Source organism: Cydia amplana, chromosome 6 (genome assembly GCF_948474715.1).
Source record: "Cydia amplana chromosome 6, ilCydAmpl1.1, whole genome shotgun sequence".
In the NCBI taxonomy this organism is placed as follows: Eukaryota; Metazoa; Arthropoda; class Insecta; order Lepidoptera; family Tortricidae; genus Cydia; species Cydia amplana.
Window position 1 is genome coordinate 7004671 of NC_086074.1, and position 24687 is coordinate 7029357.

The following is a 24687-nucleotide window of genomic DNA, read 5'->3' on the forward strand; positions in this document are numbered from 1 at the left end:
AGGAAAATAAGCTATTGAAATATCTAGCTATAGACGAAGCTAGTCTTAAGTTGTTATTGTTTTTAGGGTTCCGTAGCCAAATGGCAAAAAACGGAACCCTTATAGATTCGTCATGTCTGTCTGTCTGTCTGTCTGTCCGTCTGTCCGTCTGTCCGTCTGTCCGTCTGTCTGTCCGTCCGTATGTCACAGCCACTTTTCTCCGAAACTATAAGAACTATACTGTTGAAACTTGGTAAGTAGATGTACATATTCTGTGAACCGCATTAAGATTTTCACACAAAAATAGAAAAAAAACAATAAATTTTTGGGGTTCCCCATACTTCGAACTGAAACTCAAAATTTTTTTTTTCATCAAACCCATACGTGTGGGGTATCTATGGATAGGTCTTCAAAAATGATATTGAGGTTTCTAATATCATTTTTTTCTAAACTGAATAGTTTGCGCGAGAGACACTTCCAAAGTGGTAAAATGTGTGTCCCCCCCCCCCCTGTAACTTCTAAAATAAGAGAATGATAAAACTAAAAAAAATATATGATGTACATTACCATGTAAACTTCCACCAAAAATTGGTTTGAACGAGATCTAGTAAGTAGTTTTTTTTTATACGTCATAAATCGCCTAAATACGGAACCCTTCATGGGCGAGTCCGACTCGCACTTGGCCGCTTTTTTGTATTTGTATTTTGACTTTTATTGAATAAACATATTGACCATAGAAAAATATGCGAATTGGTTAAAAATGCTTCGGGGAAAGGAAGCTAGAAAGAATAAAATGGTAAATTTTGCGAATGGAAATATTGCTTCCAGTAAACTTCGATTTACGGGAAATAATCGCTACTCTCCCTTAAATATGAAATCGTAGTCAGTTTGTAAAATAGGCTGCCACTTTGAATTTTTTTTTTGTAGGATTGTGTTAAAATCCGAAATTCTTTTTCGCCAGTATCTGATCCACAAAATATTGCTGGTAGTGATATTGTAATTGATGATTCCTTCTGCATCGAGCGGTTTGGAAATCCAAGGAAAAATTTAACTTCCAAGGCTCACAAAATTTATGCACACCTCCTGGAATTGAGCAAACTCTGATTACCTACATGCATTTATTTTAGGACCAAATGAAGGTACATATTACCTAAAACGATTTCCAGCTTGCTGAGAATTAATTCCTCAAAATGCTGTTTTAGGTAGGAAACACAAATAAACCGTATACTCAGGTATAAATCTATTTGTATTATCTAATATCTTAGTTTTTTTTTCACTTGCGGAAGCGCCCCTCTGGGCAGCATGAACGCCCCCCAATCGCTTCCGCGGTCCTCACCGCCCCCCTGAAACTCTTCAGCGCCCACTGGGGGGCGGTATTGACCACTTTTAGTTGAAGGTTCAAAACCTATTACAACTAATGGGCGTTTGAAACTTCAAGGAGCCGTATACGTCATAGCATTACAAGTTCCTAATGTTCAAAGGGTTCATGTGATTATTCTCTATCGACCACATTAACCTAGTTAAGATTCCCTTCAAATTCGGACACAAACATCATTGATTCCTTTTAAGTGAAGTGTAAACGAATACGGGAAATGTAGTTACAAATTAAGTGTGGTTAGGTTTGAATGATAGGAAATATACATTTTTAAACCTTAATTTGGCAAAAATCACAGAAGGTCGTGAATTCAAACCTCGGCGCTCAAAAGTATTAATGATACTGGTAAAGAAAAAAATACAAAAAGAGGGTATAAGATTGTGTTCAGTATTTTGGACACTGCCAAATTAAGGGACTTCGACGGTGACAAACTGGCGAACGGCTCGCTTATATTACCGTGTTAAGCTTACAGCGATGCCTATGGATGCTCGTAACTCCAATTCTAGCAATCTTTTCAATACCAACCAACTTACCAGAAATATAACACTATATATCCTCAAAATAAGTAACTAGCTAGAAGAGTTATTAATGCTACCGAAAATTCTATGACTATATTAGCAGGTACACTATTACCCCCTTTTCAGTTTGTTAGTTATATAGCGAGTACACAAGTAATTAAGCGTCAGTGTAAAATGCAAATTTCTGGCAACAACAAGCCGCCGCAGTCGTCTTTGTACAGGAATACACAGAGGAATTAACTTACAGAGAAACTGTTGCATACAAGCTGGAGCAGGTACTTACTCCTACACCTGTTAAGCTCTAATGTGCAGTGCAAGTAAAGTTGTAAAAGACAGCATCAGATGCTGTCTCTTACAACTACTTTCTTACAACTTTCTTCTTTCGCACAGTCATAGTACAGTAGAGTTCATATACATATATGTATCCTTAAAAGACAAGGTTCCAAAAATAATATTTACCTACTCGACCTGTCAGTGTCTTAGAGCATGTAGGTACAGCCTCAGATATATCGGAACGGCCAAGGTGTTCACAATATCTCAACACGCACTCTAACGCCCTGACAATAGAGGCGTGTTCAGATATTTGTGTGAGCCTTAGGCGCTCCGATATAATATATCTGATGGCGACAGTACACATATTTTTGAAAATATGTTTGTGAACTCAACGTGTACCAAGGAGGTTTTAAATCACGACCTTCCCTTCTTTGTGTCAATTTAAGTGTATGGTAATGTGTAAAATAAATATGAGTGTCACGAGAGCATTCTACTCATTATTGTACAGAAGCTTTTTACTCTTATCATCAAACTCCTTCCAGTTGGTGTAAATCGTAAATTGTTTAGATACGCACGGCGTCTGTATGGCGTGCCTCTGCGCCGTGCTTTGCATTATAAAATGTAATAGTGGAATTCCAGAGCACAGTTACTTTAAGCTAAATCTCTGTGAGTTATTTCTCTGTGACACTGATGAAATATGGAACTACTAAAACTACACAAGATGGATGTCTCGAGACAAATAACGTATGTGATGTATCGTATATGGTAGCACCTGTGTTATTTCTTAAAAAGAACTTCGGATATTACTACCAATGATCTTTGTATATTCTATTTATTTGGGCTAAAATTATTCATATATAGTTACTTATACGAACTACATTAAGGCAATATCTGGTAAATAATATCTGGTAAATAAGGCTTAGACGTACCTACCTATAGGAGGGTAAATTGTGACTAGTTTTATATCGTTGGTTTCGTATCAATTGAGCAATTATTAGCTAATTTAAGTATGAACAGAGACGACCCATTTGTTTTGAAATATCGGAAATAAACGTACCTATGTGGCCACCAACACATACCGTAGCATCCTTTTTTTGGATTGGCCGCAGTTTCGAAAAAAGTCCTATACTTAGTGCACTATTTTACTGAACACAAGACCTCTCCGTCCAGTGTCCACCCATTGTAATTTAGTAGAGCAGACGTCCTCTCAACTCATTTCGCGCCGACTACAGTTGCCAGTTAGCAACAATCAAACAGTGCGCAAACGAGCACTTTGTGGCCGCGTCACGTGGATTTTCTGATGTTTTTGCACCAAGATTACATTATAATATATCGAGTTTTACAACAAAAAAATAGTCAAATTTAGGCAAATATGTATTACTTACAATAACTTTGACCATATCAGTCATACAAAAAACTGCCAGTGCTAAAAACCGACCACTTATGTTGTGCAGTAAGTTCTATTCGTATTCATTACAGTATGCATCACTATTATTATTAATGAATAGATTCACTTTCAGAGACCGGAAAAGGTAATAATAATTGTAATTTGATAGTGTACCCCTTATATTTAATGAAAGTGTCAAAATGGCTCTACGTGTTGGCTTCAGCTCCGCGCACGCCTCCCAAAGGTCCGGAACACCATTGTTTCGCGATGGGAAAGACATTGTAATTTTATGTCGTTTGTAATTTTATTTATTTTTTATACATAAGTCTGTCACATAAGTGGGTGGCACTGGTAGGATAGTATTTTTAGAATCTTATGCTTAAGTTTTGACTGCACTATATTAAACTTACGGACAAACAAGCTAATATTAGAAATTGTCCGCAAATACCTAAATTGTAAATTCAAAGTAAATTTTGCCCTTCGATTTTATTCAATTATATCCACTTTGCCCTTTTATCCTTGAAGTCATAATCTAATCCCTATCAGACTTTAAAATGCTAACTTATTATTTTACTTTGGCAAATTGGTAACTCCATCAATTCAATTCGTAATTGATAAAATCTTGCCTTTAAAATTTGTGATTTTTCGTTTATTATAGACTAGCGTCTGCCCTCTACTTCGTCCGTATAGTAGTTGTTAAAAACATGCAACTCAATACCCAACCTTTAAAAACTGTCATCTGACCTTCCAACCCGGAGGGGAAACTAGGCCTTATTGGGATTGGTCCGGTAACTTAACTTCCAGTTAACTTTCGGAGTATAAAAATTGTACCGAAAAGCGTCAATCGTAATCAAAGAATTTATCATACAATGTCACTAATTTAATCAAATAATATATCAATATCAGACAACGTCACTAATTTAATTGGCACATGTCACGCTATCGAGTAAGATCTTTTAAACGTAATACGCTTACTTCTACAGAACTTTCGCTTAAATTTCTTTCTACACGTAATCGATTTATACTTTTCACTTTGTGAAATCACGTCCACAAGTTGCGTCCACTTATCATCAGAATCATCCGGGGGTCTGTCATTGACTAAGATGATAGGTTTGATGAAACGATGACTTTCATCCGCTACGTTGCTCTTTTGGCTCACTTTGGAAGGTACCCTGGATAAATCCTTATGCACTGAGCCGTTAGGGGACTGTGGTCGAGGAGTGCTCTTCCCACTAGAGTGTTCCTCCCTCGTAGCCTGTTCAGCAGCTAAAGCTTCTTGTTTTTCTCTCAAATGGTTTGCGGTGATTGCTGCTTCCAAATCAAGGCGCTGGAACAGAAAAAATCGTAAATTATGTTGATGTCTAACATTTTTCTAAGATAGTCCTAAAAAGTCAAAAAAGGTCTAAAGCATATCTAAACCTGAATGTGAATCAATCAGGCCATGTTCTAAAGTACTTGGTCACTCTACAGCGGAGCTTAGAAAAGGAATATCCAAACAAAGTTACCAGAGTACTAGTTTATATAATGGCTACTAAGATTCTGTCTTATTAATTTTAGAGTACCTAGCTCTAAATCTATAAGTATTACTCTTTTCAGATTTATAATAAAGTTTACCTATAGGTAATTGGATAATTCTACGAGTAGAACCTCAGATTTCACGATTCTGCAGAATCGTTATAGCGTAGGTAAGCAGGTACGTAGAGTTTGCTGATCATTAATAGAAATGACGGTTCGTTAACAGAATGGCAATAGAATTAACATTTTTGATTACCATAATATAATTTGGTGAAAATATATTGGTACCTATGATTCCTATGAATAATGAAATTAAGTATTAAATTTGTAAGGCAACTTGGGAGCATTTGTAGCTTTATAGATAACAAGATCAATTCAGTAAGATTTATCAAGATATTTTTGCTTGAATCTCGTAAAAACAAATAAACTATCTTAAAAATTTACTGGCTACTAAATAAGCCTACTTAGTTTTCACTTGTTTAACTAATTTCTATTACGCCTATTTAGAACTCTTTAATCACATTAATAATAATTTTACCCCCAATGATCGTCTAGATAACCTAGTCCATACATGTTAAGCAGGTATTTGTATGCTAAATTTCATTCCATATATCCCTTTTTTTTCACGATAACTTAAATAAAAAAACTTCAAGTTCAAACTACCTAACCACAAACTTTGAAGTTTATTAGATTAACTTCAAATCTCACACAACATCAAGGCAAGGTAATTTCATTTTACGGATTTCCAGAGAGCCAAACGTTAATTTCGGATAAGTAATTCAATTACGTTTAGAATGTAGGTACTTAGTGCCCGACCCAACTTTCGGTTTCAGTTTTGGCCAAGCTTCAGTGTATATTTAAGTTTTTATGTTAGTTGGTAATTATAATAATTTCTGGTGCATTTATATTAAACTATAAACACTATTAACTATAATAAAGTATACCATTATTGATAGTGCAAATAGTATAAATAAAACCTCGACAATAATTTACAAATGTTTTTCAAAGGAAAAAAGAAATTTCTATTTTGGTTTCAGCCAAAATTAGGTATCTATTTAGGTTTAATAACTATTTTCAGTCGGTCTTTGTACTACATTATTACTCATAAACTATTCACAACGTATTTATAAAAGAAGATATTTCTTAGAAAAACTCATGTACGTAGTAAGTACCTACGACATAACATATTCTAAGAAAGCATTGCGATACAATGCCTCAAGGGTCTATTTTAGATTTAAGCTAGTTTTTAATTTCTTTTAGTAATACACTCTATATATCTGGTTTGTAAATAATAAATCATATCTTAGAAAGGTTTATTTTCTTTACAATTATTTAGTTTTAGTATACGTAGGACCTCCTACGTATACTAAAACTAAATAAATGTAAAGAAAATAAACCTTTCTAAGATATGATTTGAAGAAACCTTCTTCTTCTTTCTTCTTTTGATTTTGAAGGAACCTTCCTTTCACACACTAGTATCATCTACTGAGACAACAGGAATAGACGATAGTTAATACAAAATACTAGCAAGAATTTATGTGCAATCAACGTCTTTCGACGACAATAGTACCGTGAACAACAAAAACAAACAACCATGGAGTTAATACGCTTTAAAACCTGTTTCCGAAGGCAGTTAAATTGGAATCGTTGAACAAAGCCACTATTGATGGCCCGATTGGCGCCGCTACTGCTTTGAGGCCACAGAATAGCCCAGTTGACGAAGATTATGTACGGAAAATTTTCATTGTTTGGGTCACTTTGGGTGGAAACTGTTGTCTAATCAAAGCTTTTTTATTGATTGCAGAGGTCATAAAACAGTGCGCCGGAGTTTCTTTCTCTCTACATAGTTATATTTATCTCATTTATCTGCTAATATATGTATGTACGTACTTTGTAATTCAATTGCCCGAAAGCAAGATCTGGCCCCGTCTAGGGCCCCGTAGCTAGGGCATGCAGTACCGGTTCCGGTACCGAGAATTTCATTTCCCGGTTCTGGGCACGGCCGGTACCGGGATTCCCGGTTCTTCCCGGTTCTTAGGATATTTATATAATAATTTTTAAGAACTTCGTTTTTTAAGTCTATTACAATCCTTCTGAATGAATAAATTCTATATAAATAATTACAATTTCATAAGTATTATTGAATGCCATAAATGAAATCACTATAATACGAATTTAACCCATGACTACATTTTGAGACTGACCATTCCTACCCATATTTATGAACATCATCCGCCGCGACTCTAGAAATTACCCACATTCAATACAAATATTGACCAAATTTTAAGAGACACTTCAACAAAATCCAGAACGTTACATTCACATCCTCCAGTTGGACCCAAGCTACCGTCCCGATTAATTATGCCGGTCTTAGTATCCATGTGATTGGTGCGGTCTAGCTCTCCCAACTTTTTTGTCGGCTACTAAGCAAGCTTACTCTCATTGGCGGTATAACACCTACGGTTCGGACACGACATTCAGCGACGGGCGACGGCGGCAGCAGCGACAACCATAGGTGGGAACGAAAGGTCCAATCGCCGTATCTCACCCCAACCTATGGTTATCGCTGCCGCCGTCGCAAGTTGCTCAATATTGTGGCCGAGCCGCTATTACTTCAGCAACCGCTTATGTCGCTGCTAAAGTAAACGCCAAAATTTAAAGAATTTGACGTTTAAAATAACACTTGCACAGTCTGTGCTATCAAAATCGCTACCAACTTAGCTTGGTCTGACTATACGAAATATTATTCGGACTTCGCCGACACAGCTATTTTTTACAATTGACCGTCATCCGCGTCGGGTTATTTGTGTCCTCCGTTTCAAACCAACATATTTAAATGCTACTTAATGCACCTAGCTAAAATACTATCGGCGTTATTCATAAACGTCTGCTAAGTTAATCAGCTGATGATCGTCGTTTGTCCCTCTCTATGGCATAACGACGATCATCAACTGATTAAGTTAGTAGCCGTTTATGAATAACGCCATATATATTATGACTACTTACTACAAAATAGCAATATAAAGGTAATTTAAACACGGGTCCGGGAGAACCAGGAAGTACCGGTTCCGGGTCTTCAGTACCGGTTCTTTTGACACTACAAAATTCCCGGGAATTCCCGGGAAATTAAGAACCGGGAATACCCGGGATCATGCCCTACCCGTAGCCAACATGCCAATCGCTAACGCTCCGTAGCGAACAAAACGCAACTGTCACTGTCACACTAATATGGAAGAGTGATAGAGAGACACAAAGCGATGGCGAAGCGATAGCGATCATCACCTTGGCTAGGCCGCCTTGATCTTGCTTAGACCTCGGGTAGTTAATAAATTTCACCGTCACATTGAATTTAATTTAACCATTTATCCCTAACGTACAGGGGGCGTCAAAATGTTTCGCTACATACTCGTCAAGTTCAATAACGCGCTCTACTTAATTAGTTGACTTAGATGAGCGAGCGCAAATATTACTAGCGTCACTTTACCGAGTGTCGACTTAATGTAAATTTACGGTCTCTAATTATGCTCACTGTACCTATATGAAGGTCCGACCTCACCGGAATTTGCCGCTGTGTACACTAAAGCCGACCACTGACTAACAAGCCAAGATATCGGCCTGTCAGTTAGAACAAAAATTTGACAGTTCCGAATAACTGACCGGCCCATATTGTCCGGCGGACTGTTATTAGTCAGTGGTCGGCTTAAGAATTAGTGGTCTCCTCCGCCTCTCATTATACTATGCTTTTTTTAGGTACACGCTCTTAGTTAGCTTCACTCTTTTGAGGGTTTTTTTAATCAAAGTCTTGGAAGTTAACTTTTTAACATTTCCCGGCGATGTAGCCATGATGCAGTCGGTAAATATTTTACTATTTCAACTTTCATTTACATTATATTAAACTGTCAATAAGATACCATTTTTATAGCACTGGGCAAAACTGGGCACTTTTTCTTAGTTTTATAGCATTTCAGTTCATATAATTTAACATCGTTCTAACCCAAAGTGTTTCGTTTGATTTGTTTTATGTTTAATGGCGGTAGGCTCATAACTGTCTTCTTTTAATTACTGTTTTATCTATTTTATTTATTGTTTTCCACTATGTGTTAATTTTTGTCTTTATTCCTTAATCTTAAGTTAATTATAAGTTAGGTCACCACTGAAAATCAGCGCTGCGGCTTACCGTAGCATAATGGTAACATTCCATTTCTGACCGCAGCTGCACTACTGGTACTGAACGCGTCGCTGTTACTGTCAATTTCCATAGTAAAATGATCAGTAAGTAGTGCAGCTGCGGTTGGAAATGGACTGTCACCTTTACGCTGAGTGGGTGTCCTTTTTAACGTCTTTCTCTCCTATGTATTTTATGTAATTAACTGGTTTGGTTTGACGTGAATAAATGTATTTTCTTTCTTTCTTTCTTTTTATTTGCCGAAATATCAGGAATACTAAGAGACAATTATATAAAATTAAAAATAAAATAGCTGCATCTGCAGGTATCTAATAGAAATAGACATATTAAAAAGCGGCCAAGTGCGAGTCGGACTCGCCCATGAAGGGTTCCGTATTTAGGCGATTTATGACGCATAAAAAAAAACTACTTACTAGATCTCGTTCAAACCAATTTTTGGTGGAAGTTTACATGGTAATGTACATCATATATTTTTTTTAATTTTATCATTCTCTTATTTTAGAAGTTACAGGGGGGGGGACACACATTTTACCACTTTGGAAGTGTCTCTCGCGCAAACTATTCAGTTTAGAAAAAAATTATATTAGAAACCTCAATATCATTTTTGAAGACCTATCCATAGATACCCCACACGTATGGGTTTGATGAAAAAAAAATTTTTGAGTTTCAGTTCGAAGTATGGGGAACCCCAAAAATTTATTGTTTTTTTTTTCTATTTTTGTGTGAAAATCTTAATGCGGTTCACAGAATACATCTACTTACCAAGTTTCAACAGTATAGTTCTTATAGTTTCGGAGAAAAGTGGCTGTGACATACGGACGGACAGACAGACGGACAGACGGACAGACGGACAGACAGACAGACAGACATGACGAATCTATAAGGGTTCCGTTTTTTGCCATTTGGCTACGGAACCCTAAAAAGTACCTACCTACACCCTACCGCGTGTAGTAATATTTATAAAAAAAACTATGCTTTCTAGAGATTACGGCACCAAGTTCTTTAACTTATCAATAAATTTAGAAGCTGATTAAAAAGATAGAGAAGCTGTTAAACCAACAGTATTATATTTCTTTATTAGGTGTGTTCTGTTTTACGATTTTGAAACTGGGATCCCTTGGATTGTAGTTATTATATTATTGCATAATTTACAGCTTTTACATAATTTACAGGGTTTAGCTTACATACTTACCCCCTCTTCTGTCGGGTTTAGTGCTAGAGAATTCATAACTTAACATGAAGTAGCGTTAAGAGTCTTTCGAAGTTTTTTGCATTTTTGGTATCGTGTGCCCTTTATGGTCCAATACGCACTTATCCTGGGTTTAATTCAAGATATAAGAAAAGCAATGAACTGGATAATAAATTCCGCTCTTTACCTGTCTTCACCCAGATTTCGCAGTAAATGTTAATGAAATTTACCGTCTGAGCAATGTTATCGTTTTGGCGTTCCTTCGTAGGAAGCCTTTATTACGGCGCTCCATGCTGGGTGCCTAATGAATTAGCTTTAATGGAGGCTTTTTCATGAAATTGTCTGACTTACTCCATTCAAAGAGGCTTAATAACGTTGTCGTGTCGTTTGCTGCACAGATAAAATAATACGAATAAAAGTAGTGCAAAATATTAAAGCTCTAGTTTGACAGAGAATTAATTAGGTGATTATAGATTAGGTAATCAACCTTCATATGTACCACCAAATGTCTGTCGCTCTTCAGTTCTTTCTACTTCAGCTTTCGACGCTTTAATTGCAACTTCTTTATATGTCTTGATATTCCTTTGTCTATGGTTAATTTAACGCTTACTAACTAAGATGCATAATGTATAAGTGTGTATTTCTATGTAAATCATCCGTTACAATTTTATATTGAAACATACTTTAGATAAAAATGTAAAGACGCCACTACAAATTTTGACCCATTTTTCTGTTTCCGATTCTTGTTCTAAGAATTCTATTTGCAAATAAATATAATACAAGTCATCGTGATTGTCAAAAATAAAGATACTCAGCATGTACTATATAATTTGCTGATTTACTGACGCATCGGAAGATATACCCACACAATAGCTTTAAAAGGAAAATATATAATATATCTCCGTCTGTGTTCAGCTCGCTAAGTGCATCAATAATTTTTTTTATGTACTATCAGTGTTGCGAGTTCTCTCATTAAAATATTTTAGATCAATGCACAATTGCACATGCATGTAACGAAGCGAAGATGCTCAATCGACAAGCGAAGTAACAATGAAATAAAATAAACATGTTAACTCATTCAGTGTGGACATTACAAAAAAAGTGTGTATTACTATATTGTACTACCTATACCTATAGTAATTATAACGAAGATCCATTGTTGTATTACATTTGTATTGGCGTAATTCATACACGCACTAGCTATTAATCGTTTGTCTTAACCTGCCATTTTGACTTGTGTATTTGTAAGAATTTAGATGCTGAGCCATTACCCAAGCCAGTACCTATAAAGTTCGAAATGATTTGAAATACCCATCGCCGCGCGGCGCGGCTTTCCATCTGGCGTCACTTTTCAAAAGTGAGACGATATTTTCCCAAACTCGGAGCCGTATTTTAACCAACGCCTTTTAGGATTTCACGCTCGATACAAGTTATGACAGATGGTATCACTCAACCGACAGGCGAGTTAGACTTCAAATACTTATTTAAGGCGAGGTATGCCCGGGGAAAATTTTCAGATTCTGTCAAATTACCCCATTTCACACACAAGCACACTTCACGCACACTACCTCACTTTACTGGGACAGGTCAGTGACCCAAGCTGTTTTTTTTAAGATGCAGATGAGAGCATTTTGAGTTTAGTGTTAACCATTGGCCTTTTTAGAGGAACAGGAACTGTAAAAGCGTTCCATTGAAAGAAGAAAGAGAAACAATACATTTTATCTTGCTTTCCTTGTCTGTTAATGTCAAACGTGACGTACTTAAATGTAAATAATCTAATTCATTTGATTGTTGTTGAGATGCGCATTGCGCATACTAAATACTAAACCGAATAAATACAGAAGTCTTCAGATGTAGGTAATACGTTATTTAGGTACCAACTGTATTCTGTCCGGCTTTCGATAAGGCGCAAAATCAATTCAATGACAATTTCAATGAACTCATATGTGTATTCCGATGATGTTATTAGTATATAACTTACCTTAGCATCAAATTGTATATAATTATTATTTAGTTATTAATACAGTCACCTGCAATAATATGTTACACAACGAAAGGCCTCAATAATATCTGACACGACCTTATTTGTAGAGCCATAAGAGCGTGTCACATATTCTTGCGGCCTTCAAAGAGATAGATATCTATATATATATACTTTTGGGTTCAATTGGCGCAAAGGACAGTTTGACGAAAATAAGTTATGTATACATTTTTTTTTCAGAATTCTAAGCGTTCTGCATAGTTAAAATTTCGATACCTCGAGAAAAGTTGCTTTTACGACCCAATTTGTACACTATGAGCTTGCAAAAACAGCTTAGCTCAAGGGGCGTAAATTACCAGTTAGTTATAAATTATAAGTTCAAAGATAGTATCGTAAAGGTTATTCAAGTCGGCTAGTCGGCCAAATTCATAATCGTTACTTCCCGATAAAGATTATATATGTATGGCAACTGTAGTAGATTTATTTATTCAAGTTCGGATGCATTATAAAAACATTTTTTTTTGTCCTTGCGTCGTCGCGCTTTCAATATCAACTGAAAGATGTTCTGTGCTACTGCGACGATACACCTACATAATTACCTATACATGAATTTAATATGAACACAAGCTCATTTTGTAACCTAAATACGTATTTGAGTAAAATGGGCATGTAACATTTGATTCATATTGGCTTTTTATTTTATTTATGTCGTGCTTTCTATAATTAATAATAGACCGACTAATCGGCCTTTTTCGCCGACTAGTCGCCGACTAATCGCCGACTACAAATGTGGCCGGATAGTCGGCTTTCCCGACTAGTCGGTACATCCCTAGTTATTACCACTAAATAATAATACTGTTGTAAAGGACTTACAAGTCTTTTGTCGTCCTTTAAGCCCGTCATTTGTCATGATAATAAAATTCTCCATGTCGTATCGTCAAGATGGTCGTAAAGGACATATTTTCCTATTGATATTATTTTACTTGCCCTTTACGACCCGCCCTAAAAATGATTTAACCATAAGTATACGAGGTGAACCAGGTTGTAAAGGAATTTTCTAATATTTCTGTCGTTTACTACCACAAATCAGTTTCTTAACTCTATATTTAAAACAAATAACATGGGCGTAGCGGTGTATAATACCAAATAAGTCGTTTTCTGTGACCTTTATTACTATAATGTAATCTTTGCCCTTAAATTTGAAAGCATTTACGCTAAGAGTTTTTTCCGCAGTTATCTTTGATTATAATGATTATGGACGTAAAGGTCTATAATGCCAAATTAATAAATAGTTTTATGAGTCTTTTGTTACCAAAATATAATGTTTGCCATTCAAAAGTTTTTCCCCCAACTATTATTGTTTTACTCGCTAATAAATAGTTTTATGAGTCTTTTGTTACCAAAATATAATGTTTGCCATTCAAAAGTTTTTCCCCCAACTATTATTGTTTTACTCGCAGTGTAATCTCTTATAGTCTTGCGACAGCATACTAGCCTGTGCATAATACACTCTGAACCTTTCCGGCTCGCATTTCTTGTTGGTTAGGAGAACGAAACATGTGTATCACCGACTGCCCATTGCGTCGCTTTCCTGATTCTCATCGGATACGCAGCTTGTCTGGCGTAGGGTTATGTTATGACTGTTTATTATCCGTCTCTGAGCGGTGGAAGTTGTTGTTGTTTGTGCGTAATTTAATTATTTGTGTCATTGGTTGAGCTTGGCTACAATAACTAGTTGAAATAAAGAACAATGCTTCGTTTCAAACACACTCACAAAGTTTGGAACGTATCAGGATGAACTGGTAATTAATACTTAATGACTAAAGACCGAATCGGTTTTAATTAATTCGTTTACTTAATTGTTTCACAATGAGTCCTGTTACATTTAAGGACCATAATACTGTACGAAGACATTGCTGTAGGACTGATGGGCGAGATAGAAAATTGTGAATACTTATTTCACGTTTTCTCCATAGAGTCTGGCTACTGAAATATTACCTAAGGTACCTAAGAATATAAGTTAAATATACGTTGACGTGCACTCAAAGTCAGGTCACATAATTTCTACACATATGTTAACACTTTCTCACCATATACCATTGTAACAAGTCGAAAAATTAAATGTAGTGTAAATAAGACCTAGCTCGATGATACCGTATTATTATTCCATCACCAAAAAATACATAAGTACTATGCCAAATTTGCTTAAATGCTAAGTATCAAAATATTTATAGAGCACCAACCTCCTAATTTGTTTACATTTGCTTACGACTTGTAAACATTGCAGTTTTTCATCATACAACGCTACACGTCGACTTCGCACATTGTCGTAATTATTTACGAGCTTAAATAATAGTTTGCGGACCTCACTCAGTATATACATTATTAATATTATTTAAAATAAACCCATTATAAACCCCAAACAATTTGAATGAATGACATAAATTGACAACTGACTTTTAGTTTTTTTTTCTATCATAGGCAATTGGTGATACAACAATGAAATATCTCTCAACAAAGCTATCTCTCTTTTGACTAGCCAGACTCTAGTAAATGTATGGAAAAAGTGTTTATTAATAATAATGTTCAGCGGTGCGGTGGTTGTAGCTGGTTCGTAGAGGTAGAAGAACAGAAACTCCGTCTTGTAGCCACAAATATATTTTATATAAAAGTAGAAAATTAACACGTACTATTCGTATAGGTGTAAAAATGTGAAGGAAATGTTACTATGGTTTCTATGGTAACGAAAGTAAAAAGTTTTGTTGGACTTGCCAACATGCTGGGGCGGGGCCGAAACCTTCGCCTTAAAAGATTATAAATGTTACATCTTATTAAACATTTTTGTTATTCAAATCCTACAGAAAAAACAAGAGAAGATCAATACTATTGAGATCATCTTAAGGAATATCTTAAGGAATATTATTAAATAACAAGAAATACAACGCATATGTTGATGAACACAATGGAGTAAACTAAGTAATCACTCTTTAGCTTCTGAGTGGTATTAACAATATAGTAGTTAAACTAACAAACTTACAGTTATAATCAAATAGGTAAATAATAATAGCCTTTTCATCAACCATAAACTTAACATTTTTTAGGAATATTTATGGTCCAAACATATAGTTGTAATAAACACAATGCATAACAGATTTCTATACACAAGCAAATTATAATAATAATAAATTCATTTATTTCAGATAAGTGATCCATAATTACACAATAATCAAATTAATTAACAAAATTAGAATAAAAACAATATAAGTAGGTACATTAAAATTAAAATCAATAACAATAAGTAAAAAATATAATATTAAAATTAAACTAATAATACATAAAAACAGTCAGATATACGCCCTGTGCAGCTTATCCCAGTGAAGCTGGAAAGGGCCATCTAGGCGCTCTGCCACCGTCTGAAGGAGGCTATTCGGGCTGCCGCGCAGGCGCCTCACCAAGGACGCAACGCGCTTGCGCATTATGGCATGGAAGCCATCCGTACGTCTCTCGCAAAACATTCCCGATGCACTGCAATGGCGCGGCAGCCCCAGCAGCATCCTAAAGCTATTATTATATTGGACGCGTAGGGCGCTGAGAGCCCGTTTAGTGTAGTTGATCCATAGGCTGCAGTTAATTTGTGGCTTAGTAGTTTTTAGTACATTACCGTAACTTGACCCCCTAGGAAACTATTGATACTGGATAGGAATGGAATCGATTGGCATCCAAAAATAGCATGTGAAAAATAAAAGTTTTCATTGTCATACAAATTGTCTGGTAAAAGTTTTCCTCGCTTTTTGGGATTTTTCTAGCCGGATTTTTTCTCTGATTGCATACAAGCTTTTGATTCTCAATAGGAATGGGATCGATTGGCATAAAAAAAAGGTTTGTCAAAAATTTCCTTTTTCTCGCACCCTGTATGTTTTTTCCAAAATCTGTAAAGCCAATCTTCATTCATTTGAAATCGAAGTCTTCTAAGACCGTTTTCTCGTAGCAGCACGGGATCTGGTAGCTGCCCTCACTGACCTAAAAAGAAAATCCACCCTGTATAAGGCGGCTAGCATTAAGCACTGGGATATTTAGTTTACCGTCTTCATTAACATGACTACCGTGACTGGTAACTAATACACCCCGAATTTAGAATAAAATAGTCTGAGAATGTCACTTACGACCCCCTACTAAACAAGATACACTAAATTACCAAAAAATGTATGGGTGTAAAAGACATTCATAGTGTTTTTGACCAATTGTAAAGGACATTGAGTAACTTCTTTCGTATTTAATTCATACAATGACTGCTAATTCAGGGTAAAGTTACTAAAATTTTGAGTACTTTTCTAATACACATCAAAAATGTAGCTTCATAAACAACAAAAATATTATATAAATATCAACATAAAAAAAAATGCTGTTTTTCGCGTCTTATGAAAACTAAAATTTTGCCCTTTACGCCAACTGAACCCAAAGCTATCGATACTATTCCAGGTGACTGTACCTAGCTAATAAGAAAAAATTGCATGCTTCTACAAGTGAACTGTACGCATCCAGAATTACTGTCCACCTATCCATCACTACATTTTTGCAAATAAACATTTCTTTATCTTTATCAATAAGTAAAGTCCTGGCAGGGTGAAAATTGGTGGGTGGAAAATAGGTACTATTATCAAAATTTTAATGTAGGTAAATTGTATTTTATACATGTAGAAATGTAACCTACCTACTTACTTACTGTATATATTAGGATTGCACATAAATTTGATATACATAGAATGTTGCACTATGCGGGGACTGATTTAGCTACGGTGTAAGCAGTACGGTACCGCTTTTTACACGACTGCCGAAACAAAAAGAGTGTATTGTTTTCAGCGTTCATGTTTGTATGTATTTATTACTAAAGTAAAAAGTAAACTAATCTGAAAAAAAATCTTAAAATTACGCAAACATTGTATATGCATTTACATATATAGATTATCTTATACCTTTTAATTATATTTGGGTGCTTTAGGATAATTATTCCATTTTGTTTTCAAATACTTAAGGTATATGGACAGGGGGTATGTCCTTGAACTACGTCCAAAAGAGAGGTATGGGTACTGTGAATATCATCATCTGCGTGGTAGGGCACAGCACAGCGGATGTCATTCCAGATCTAGAGCAGAGCTCAACCTTACAGTAAACCGCAGCTCAATAACACTAGACCCTACCCCACTCATAGTGTTATGTTCCTGCCGGTGAGTAAGGTGGCCAGTTATCAACGAGGGTACGGAGTGATAGGCTCGGCAACGCGCATGTAACAACTCTGGGAGTTGCAGGCGTCCATAGGCTGCGGAGACTGCTTACTATCAGACGTATGCTTGTTTGTCATCGACGTGGTATAAAAATTAAATATGCTCAGGATGTCATTGAACTTGAACTTTGTTTATTTGGTACCTAGTAAATTTGTATAATACTGTTTATATGTATCCAAACAACCACAAACACAAACCAGCCTGTAAGCCTCGTAGGTAAGTATATCTCTGTCTCAAAAGCCGCAAAAACTCGCTAGGACTGAGGCTAGACCATAGCCGCTTATTTTTTCTTGATTTCATGAAGGTTTGCAGAACAGCATGTAACTGCAACAAAATAGGCCGCAAAAATGTCGTCATATAAAGCTGTAGTACCACGTTCCCGACTATCGGGTCGTCCGGCCTGGGAACGAAATCATAAAATACCCGATAGTCGGGTTATCGGCACTGAATGTTAATAGGTAATATTTGAAGAACAAAAGTTCTCTAACATAAATACAAAATCACAAAATTGTCATCTGTCATCACAGTTCATTGACGTACAGAAGTCACGTAGGAACGTTTTTAAAATGACGCTATATGAATACCAGCATAATGAAAATTAATTCCAATCAGTAAAAATGAGTCTTCAAACTTTTTTCATTTTAAGCGGGATTTCAAGGAGCAAATTACTTAAATGATATTGTAATCGTATTGTTTTAAGATAGTTTACTGCGTTTTTCAACCATTATGCCCCGTAAATAACAGCAAATCAAATTTAAAATGAAACTCGAGCTCTACGTGATGATAATTATTTACCCTATTTCTTTTAATACAAACTGTCTACTGGTATACTTTTTCGTATACGTACATGATTTATTTGTCAAGAGTAAGCTGTCATGGAGCTCCAAAGCGCGATGCGTCCGCCTTCGTCCGAGGCCAGCGGCCATCTGAATCAAAGAAGTTGCGTGCACGGGACCGCTGATATCATGTCTTTGAATATATTTATTTAATGTTCAATTTAAAAAAAAAGGAATCACTGAGTTCCATCAAGAATAAGATTGCGCGTTATTAGAAGCAAATTTCATATCTTTATCTTTTGTGCCAAAATTGTTACGAATATTTCAAGTCCGTTTTAGACCTATGTTCGTGATTGTTTTCTATCGAGCGAAAGTCAAAAACTTAGGATTCGAATCGTTGAGTTCCGTAGAAAAAGGCCTCAAGATTGCTTATACCATTCATGGCAGCCGTACGGTGATCCAAAAAAGCGCTACGAATATTTTAAAACTCCGTTTTCTGAACTCACTTCACCTTAAGAAGAATAAGTAGGTACCTTTTTTTATGGAATTTGTTTTTGCTCCTAAATCTCATAATAAGCAAATAGTCAATAACGTTCCGAAGAGGCATAACCATTGCCATGGTTATTAACCATGGCAATTAATTGTGATATTTTCCATATTGTCAATATTTAAGGAGGAAAATGGAGACCACATTTGTTTGAAAAAGCGGTGCTCTACTATTATCTTAATGGTATAAATTTATTTTCAATGAAGTAGGTACCTATCTCAGCATCGCCACTTCAGCCGTTTGTCTTCAAACATAAAACCATTCCACGTCAAATTCATTGTCCATAGCAGCTTTAACGATTTCTCGGTCGTAATTATTTCTATGAACTCGGTAATATACTGATATATGCAGCAGTGCTCGTAACTGGTATCCTAAGGCGGTCCTCACACTGGATACTGATCCGCACGCAGTTCAGGTGTGCGAGTGGGACATCACTATACGTGCATAGCGCTGTCTCGCTCACACACCGGAGCGGGGTGATCTGCATGTGTGATAACCGCGTAAATTGAAACTGGGCGGTGATTGGTCGCGGTCACTGCGGCCGCGGCCGCTCGTTAGACACACGCTGGCTATTAAGAGGACATACGCTCACAGAGAATAGATAATAAAAGAAGGATGTCCATTTCTCTATTGGGTTTTTTTTTTACTTGGGGCATCAATAGCAATACAAAAAGTACATGATACATAGCACTATGAACAAAAAACAAAGCCAATAACAGATGTCCACAAAAATATAGCTAACATGCAATAACTGAATGGAAACAATATAAAAACCTATGAATATAGGTACCTACGCAATAAAAGTGTATATTATACACGACAGTGGAATCTATATAGTGGAATCTATATAATATATCACTTCCTGCTAATCTAATATTCCCAGCCTGCTATAACTTGGATCTTTTCAAATCGAGAGTGAACTAAGACATCTCTTAGGTAAGCAGGCTCCACTAGACCACATCGGCACACCATCAGGTGAGATTGTGGTTAAATGCTTTCCATTATTCAATATACATTTCCAATACAGTTATAACGAAGGTAGTGTCTCTTGTTCCACTCTATACATATAATGAGTTATGGCATAGGATTAAGACAAAGACAGTTTAAAAACAAAAATAATTTAAAACCTCAAATTTAACGTCTAAAACTGCGAACTGCCAGTAAAAACATCAGAGACATATTAAATTAACTTTTAAAAGAGAAAATGGGCCACGTAATGCCTTTCTTTACTTTTTTCTGTGGATTAAAATCAATTAATGTTCTAAAATCCAGTGTCCTCTTAAGTATTCAGGCTGCCAGCGCCATCGCCAGCGCCTCGCGCCTGGAGCTACGCCAACTATTAGCCAGTATTTAGCGAGGATCACCAAGTTGCAATAGCTGTATAAGAACCTAGTTCGTAATATTGTACGTATTTTAGATTTCATCAACTTTCTAATAGGTATTTGGCCGCTTATTATATACAAGCTTTGTTATTTAACTTGCATTGTATGTAGTGCATGTACCTATGTATCTATGTACCTATGTAGTAACTATGTTTGTTTTTACGGGTAATATCTTGCAAGTTAAATTCGACCTACCTCCCGGTTTCCGATGAAGCTAAAAATTTGGTAAGTAATATTATGGTACCATAGAGCTGATCTGATCATGGAGACAGGAGGCGGGCATAGGAATTCTTATAAAACAACGCAACGGAATTGTGTTTGGAGTTTTAAGAATTGTCTGTGGAAAGAAAAGTACAGTCAGCGATAAAAGCTTGTACCAAAAATAAAATTTATGCCAAAAGTTATTTTTTCTACAATTCAAAAGTGGACCATGGAAGGTATCATTGCGAATCCTCGGAGTTACATAATATATATGACGGAAAATATTGTATCCATCTAGCCAATGGCCAGGTTAATCACCGCAAGATTATGTGATATGAATACAAAATAGATCGAATTCAGTTTCATCCAAAACGTGATTGAAACACAAATTACAAAACAAAACGCAATTAGAAGTATGTTACTCGTGTTTATATTTATTACCTACCTGGTATAAAAAAAACCGGCCAAGTGCGAATCGGACTCGCGCACGGAGGGTTCCGCACCATCAACAAAAAATAGAGCAAAACAAGCAAAAAAACGGTCACCCATCCAAGTACTGACCCCGCCCGACGTTGCTTAACTTTGGTCAAAAATCACGTTTGTTGTATGGGAGCCCCACTTAAATCTTTATTTTATTCTGTTTTTAGTATTTGTTGTTATAGCGGCAACAGAAATATCATCATCATCTGTGAAAATTTCAACTGTCTAGCTATTACGGTTCGTGAGATACAGCCTGGTGACAGACGGACGGACGGACGGACGGACGGACAGCGGAGTCTTAGTAATAGGGTCTCGTTTTTACCCTCTGGGTACGGAACCCTAAAAATAACAGTTTATGTTCCTATTTCAGATTTAAGCATTTATAAAGTTATTATAACTATAACCCTTTTATTTAAGACAGCCCGACACTGAAAATTCGCGGTTAAATTGGCTTAAATGCATAATTGTTTTAGGTTGACGTTAATAAATTTGCAATCTTATTACTGGTTTCCATCAACATTTACTTTCAAAATAACCAACTAGAGATAAGTTCTGTTTTAATAATGTAGATAACTTTATAATGAAAATCTATAATTCTATAAGTATTATAGGTTACATCCTTTACCTGTCTTGTTTGTTTTTAGTCTATTTTGGTATTTTGTCAATTGACAGAAAGCTTTTATATTTCAAAGTTCATTTAAATTTCAGAATATCAGTAGGTATTCAATATATTTTTTGTGTTAAGCCCGTTTGGTGACACAAAAGGTTTATTAAGGACCTCTTATTTTTTGGCGGTGAAAGATCTCAAAATGTTTTCGCGCCACTTACCACCTTACTACACCCCCCTTAAGATTCATGCACCACAGAGCAAAAGATAAATGTTTTCATTATTTGTATCATGAGAGAAATACAATTTTTTAGTTGCTAGTTTTAGTGGAAAATTAATTTAATATAAAACTAAATTAATAACTAAATATGTATTTTTTTAATTATCTTTATATATTTGCTGACAATCAATTTAGTAGGTAAAATTATCATGTTTTACCTACGTTTCTACCAATACTACTTACTTCCGCTACAACCTAAAAAAAACTTTAGCCGTAAAACCTTTTCCAACTAAAGGCATTTCTCTAGGTTTTCCACGTGTTTGTCTTAAGCAGGAAAAAGATAAGGTTTGACATCATTATTCTTTATTTTTCTTTTTTTCAATTAGAAAAGAAAAAGAAAATTGTTTAGCGTTAAACGTGTTTTGTAGACAAGTGAACTCAGCCTGCATTTATTTCAGTATTCAATAACAATAACTAAGAAAAAGTTATCATTTAAGCACGTCAAATATATGTATACATATTTCACCTTATAACAATGGAATAAGGTTTAAACTTGTATATATTTTTGAACATATAATAGTGTACAGTGTATACCTACTGGGACCACTCCTTTGATCGCTCCATTATACAGGATGATTCCATCTGGTGTTTGAGCTATTTCAGTTATTACCTCTGAATATTAATTACTTATACCGCCTGTAGGTAGGTAGTGCAACTTAATTGAATTCCGTTTCAATTTACTGTTCAAACACAATGGGTCGGACAATTAACCACAATCGTAACCAATATATGAACATTATAATAACTACTATTAACTTAAAAATTATACGTATTAATGGCGTAGGTATATAGGTTTATCAAGTGCGGGCAATAGACTTTCTAACATAAATCGTATCGTGAGCTAAATATGTAATTTTCGTGTTTTAGTAAGGGTCCTACAGATGAGTAACATTATAAGTTTTATATTATTTTAAAATTTGGTTAATAATTTAGATGTGCACCCTTTGCACTTTGAATGTGCACCCGTGTAGCGTTAAAAATAGAAATCTGATTTTTGCTTGTTAATAATGCATGACGTTTGTACCTAAAACTTAGTATTTAAGAGATTTTGCAATGCCCTGACAGGGTATCATGTACCATCTACTTTACAAATAACACCTGTGTATTGTAATGTACCTGGTTATGCAAATATATGAAATATGAAAATATATTTTTGACTTTAACCTTTTTAGGGTTCCGTAGCCAAATGGCAAAAAACGGAACCCTTATAGATTCGTCATGTCTGTCTGTCTGTCCGTCTGTCCGTCTGTCCGTCCGTATGTCACAGCCACTTTTCTCCGAAACTATAAGAACTATACTGTTGAAACTTGGTAAGTAGATGTATTCTGTGAACCGCATTAAGATTTTCACACAAAAATAGAAAAAAAAAAAAAATTTTTGGGGTTCCCCATACTTCGAACTGAAACACAAAAATTTTTTTTTCATCAAACCCATACGTGTGGGGTATCTATGGATAGGTCTTCAAAAATGATATTGAGGTTTCTAATATAATTTTTTTCTAAACTGAATAGTTTGCGCGAGAGACACTTCCAAAGTGGTAAAATGTGTGTCCCCCCCCCTGTAACTTCTAAAATAAGAGAATGATAAAACTAAAAAAAATATATGATGTACATTACCATGCAAACTTCCACCGAAAATTGGTTTGAACGAGATCTAGTAAGTAGTTTTTTTTTATACGTCATAAATCGCCTAAATACGGAACCCTTCATGGGCGAGTCCGACTCGCACTTGGCCGCTTTTTTGTGTTCGAGAAGCCATAGTTTTGCATGGCACGTTAATATATGTTACGTAGCATATTTATGTCCATACAAACTTCCTTTCTGAGGAAATAATTCTGCGACCCTAGTGAAAAAGAGTATAAGTCTCGCGCAGCTTAGGTATGAAAGGGCATAAGTGTTACGTGGAACTTACGCCCTTTTACAACTGCGCTGCCCGAGACTTGTACCCTTATTCACTAGGGACACAGAATAATTACTACGGCTACATATAAAAGGCGTGAAAAGAGAGTGGTAGCAATTAGACGCTAACACAAACACATTTTCCAAAAATAATCGTATGAGGACATTTATATGGATCGGCATTTCACCGCGTTTTTGGTGATATTATTACATAGTACCTAAATAAGGTCTTAGTCATGTAAAATGAATATTTTGAATATTTAAGCACACACAGAGCTGCAAAAGTGCATGGCCATTTCATGAATTAATGCCATGCATAATGTGTCCGTGAAATTTTTCAGCTCGCTGTACATTAGATCAAAGAAAATCGTTTTCATATTTAAAATTTAGGAACTGAATGTTGGAGATTATGGGCAGGTGCCATGCCTAACATGGGGTAGATACTTTGGACGCTTCGTCTGTTACCTTGTTTTTGATGTGGATGGTACGTAATTGCATTGTAATCTTATTACTTGTTACGTATAAAGTCCTTATGTTTTGATAATAGTATTGAATAATAAGAAAATTAAATACATATAGGCACATAAAGCCTGAGACAGTAATCGGGGTGTTTGCCTCAAGCTACTATCATACCAATACCACCCGCGGCTGTAAAGTAATGGGAACATTTGCCTACTATATTAACTTGTCATATTTAAATTACTAGCTAAACTAGCTTCTATAGGTTACGTGAACTTGTAACTAAAATTAAAATTATTTAACTTAAATATGAGAAAAACAATTAGCAAGTAGTTATATTATAATTAGTATTAACTTATCCGTGGCAAATTA

The 24687-nt window shown here is 35.6% G+C and overlaps 1 protein-coding gene across 1 annotated transcript in view; it reads right to left on the minus strand.

Annotated features, from left to right (window-relative positions):
* Positions 1 to 4437: 4437 nt before the first annotated feature.
* The window catches only part of LOC134648735 (uncharacterized), a 35857-nt gene continuing 15607 nt past the window's right edge, over positions 4438 to 24687 (minus strand). Inside the window, exon 3 of the mRNA XM_063503243.1 lies at positions 4438 to 4859. Within this exon, the coding sequence (XP_063359313.1) occupies positions 4467 to 4859 (393 nt within the window). The 3' untranslated portion in view covers positions 4438 to 4466. The remainder of the gene's footprint in view (positions 4860 to 24687) is intronic.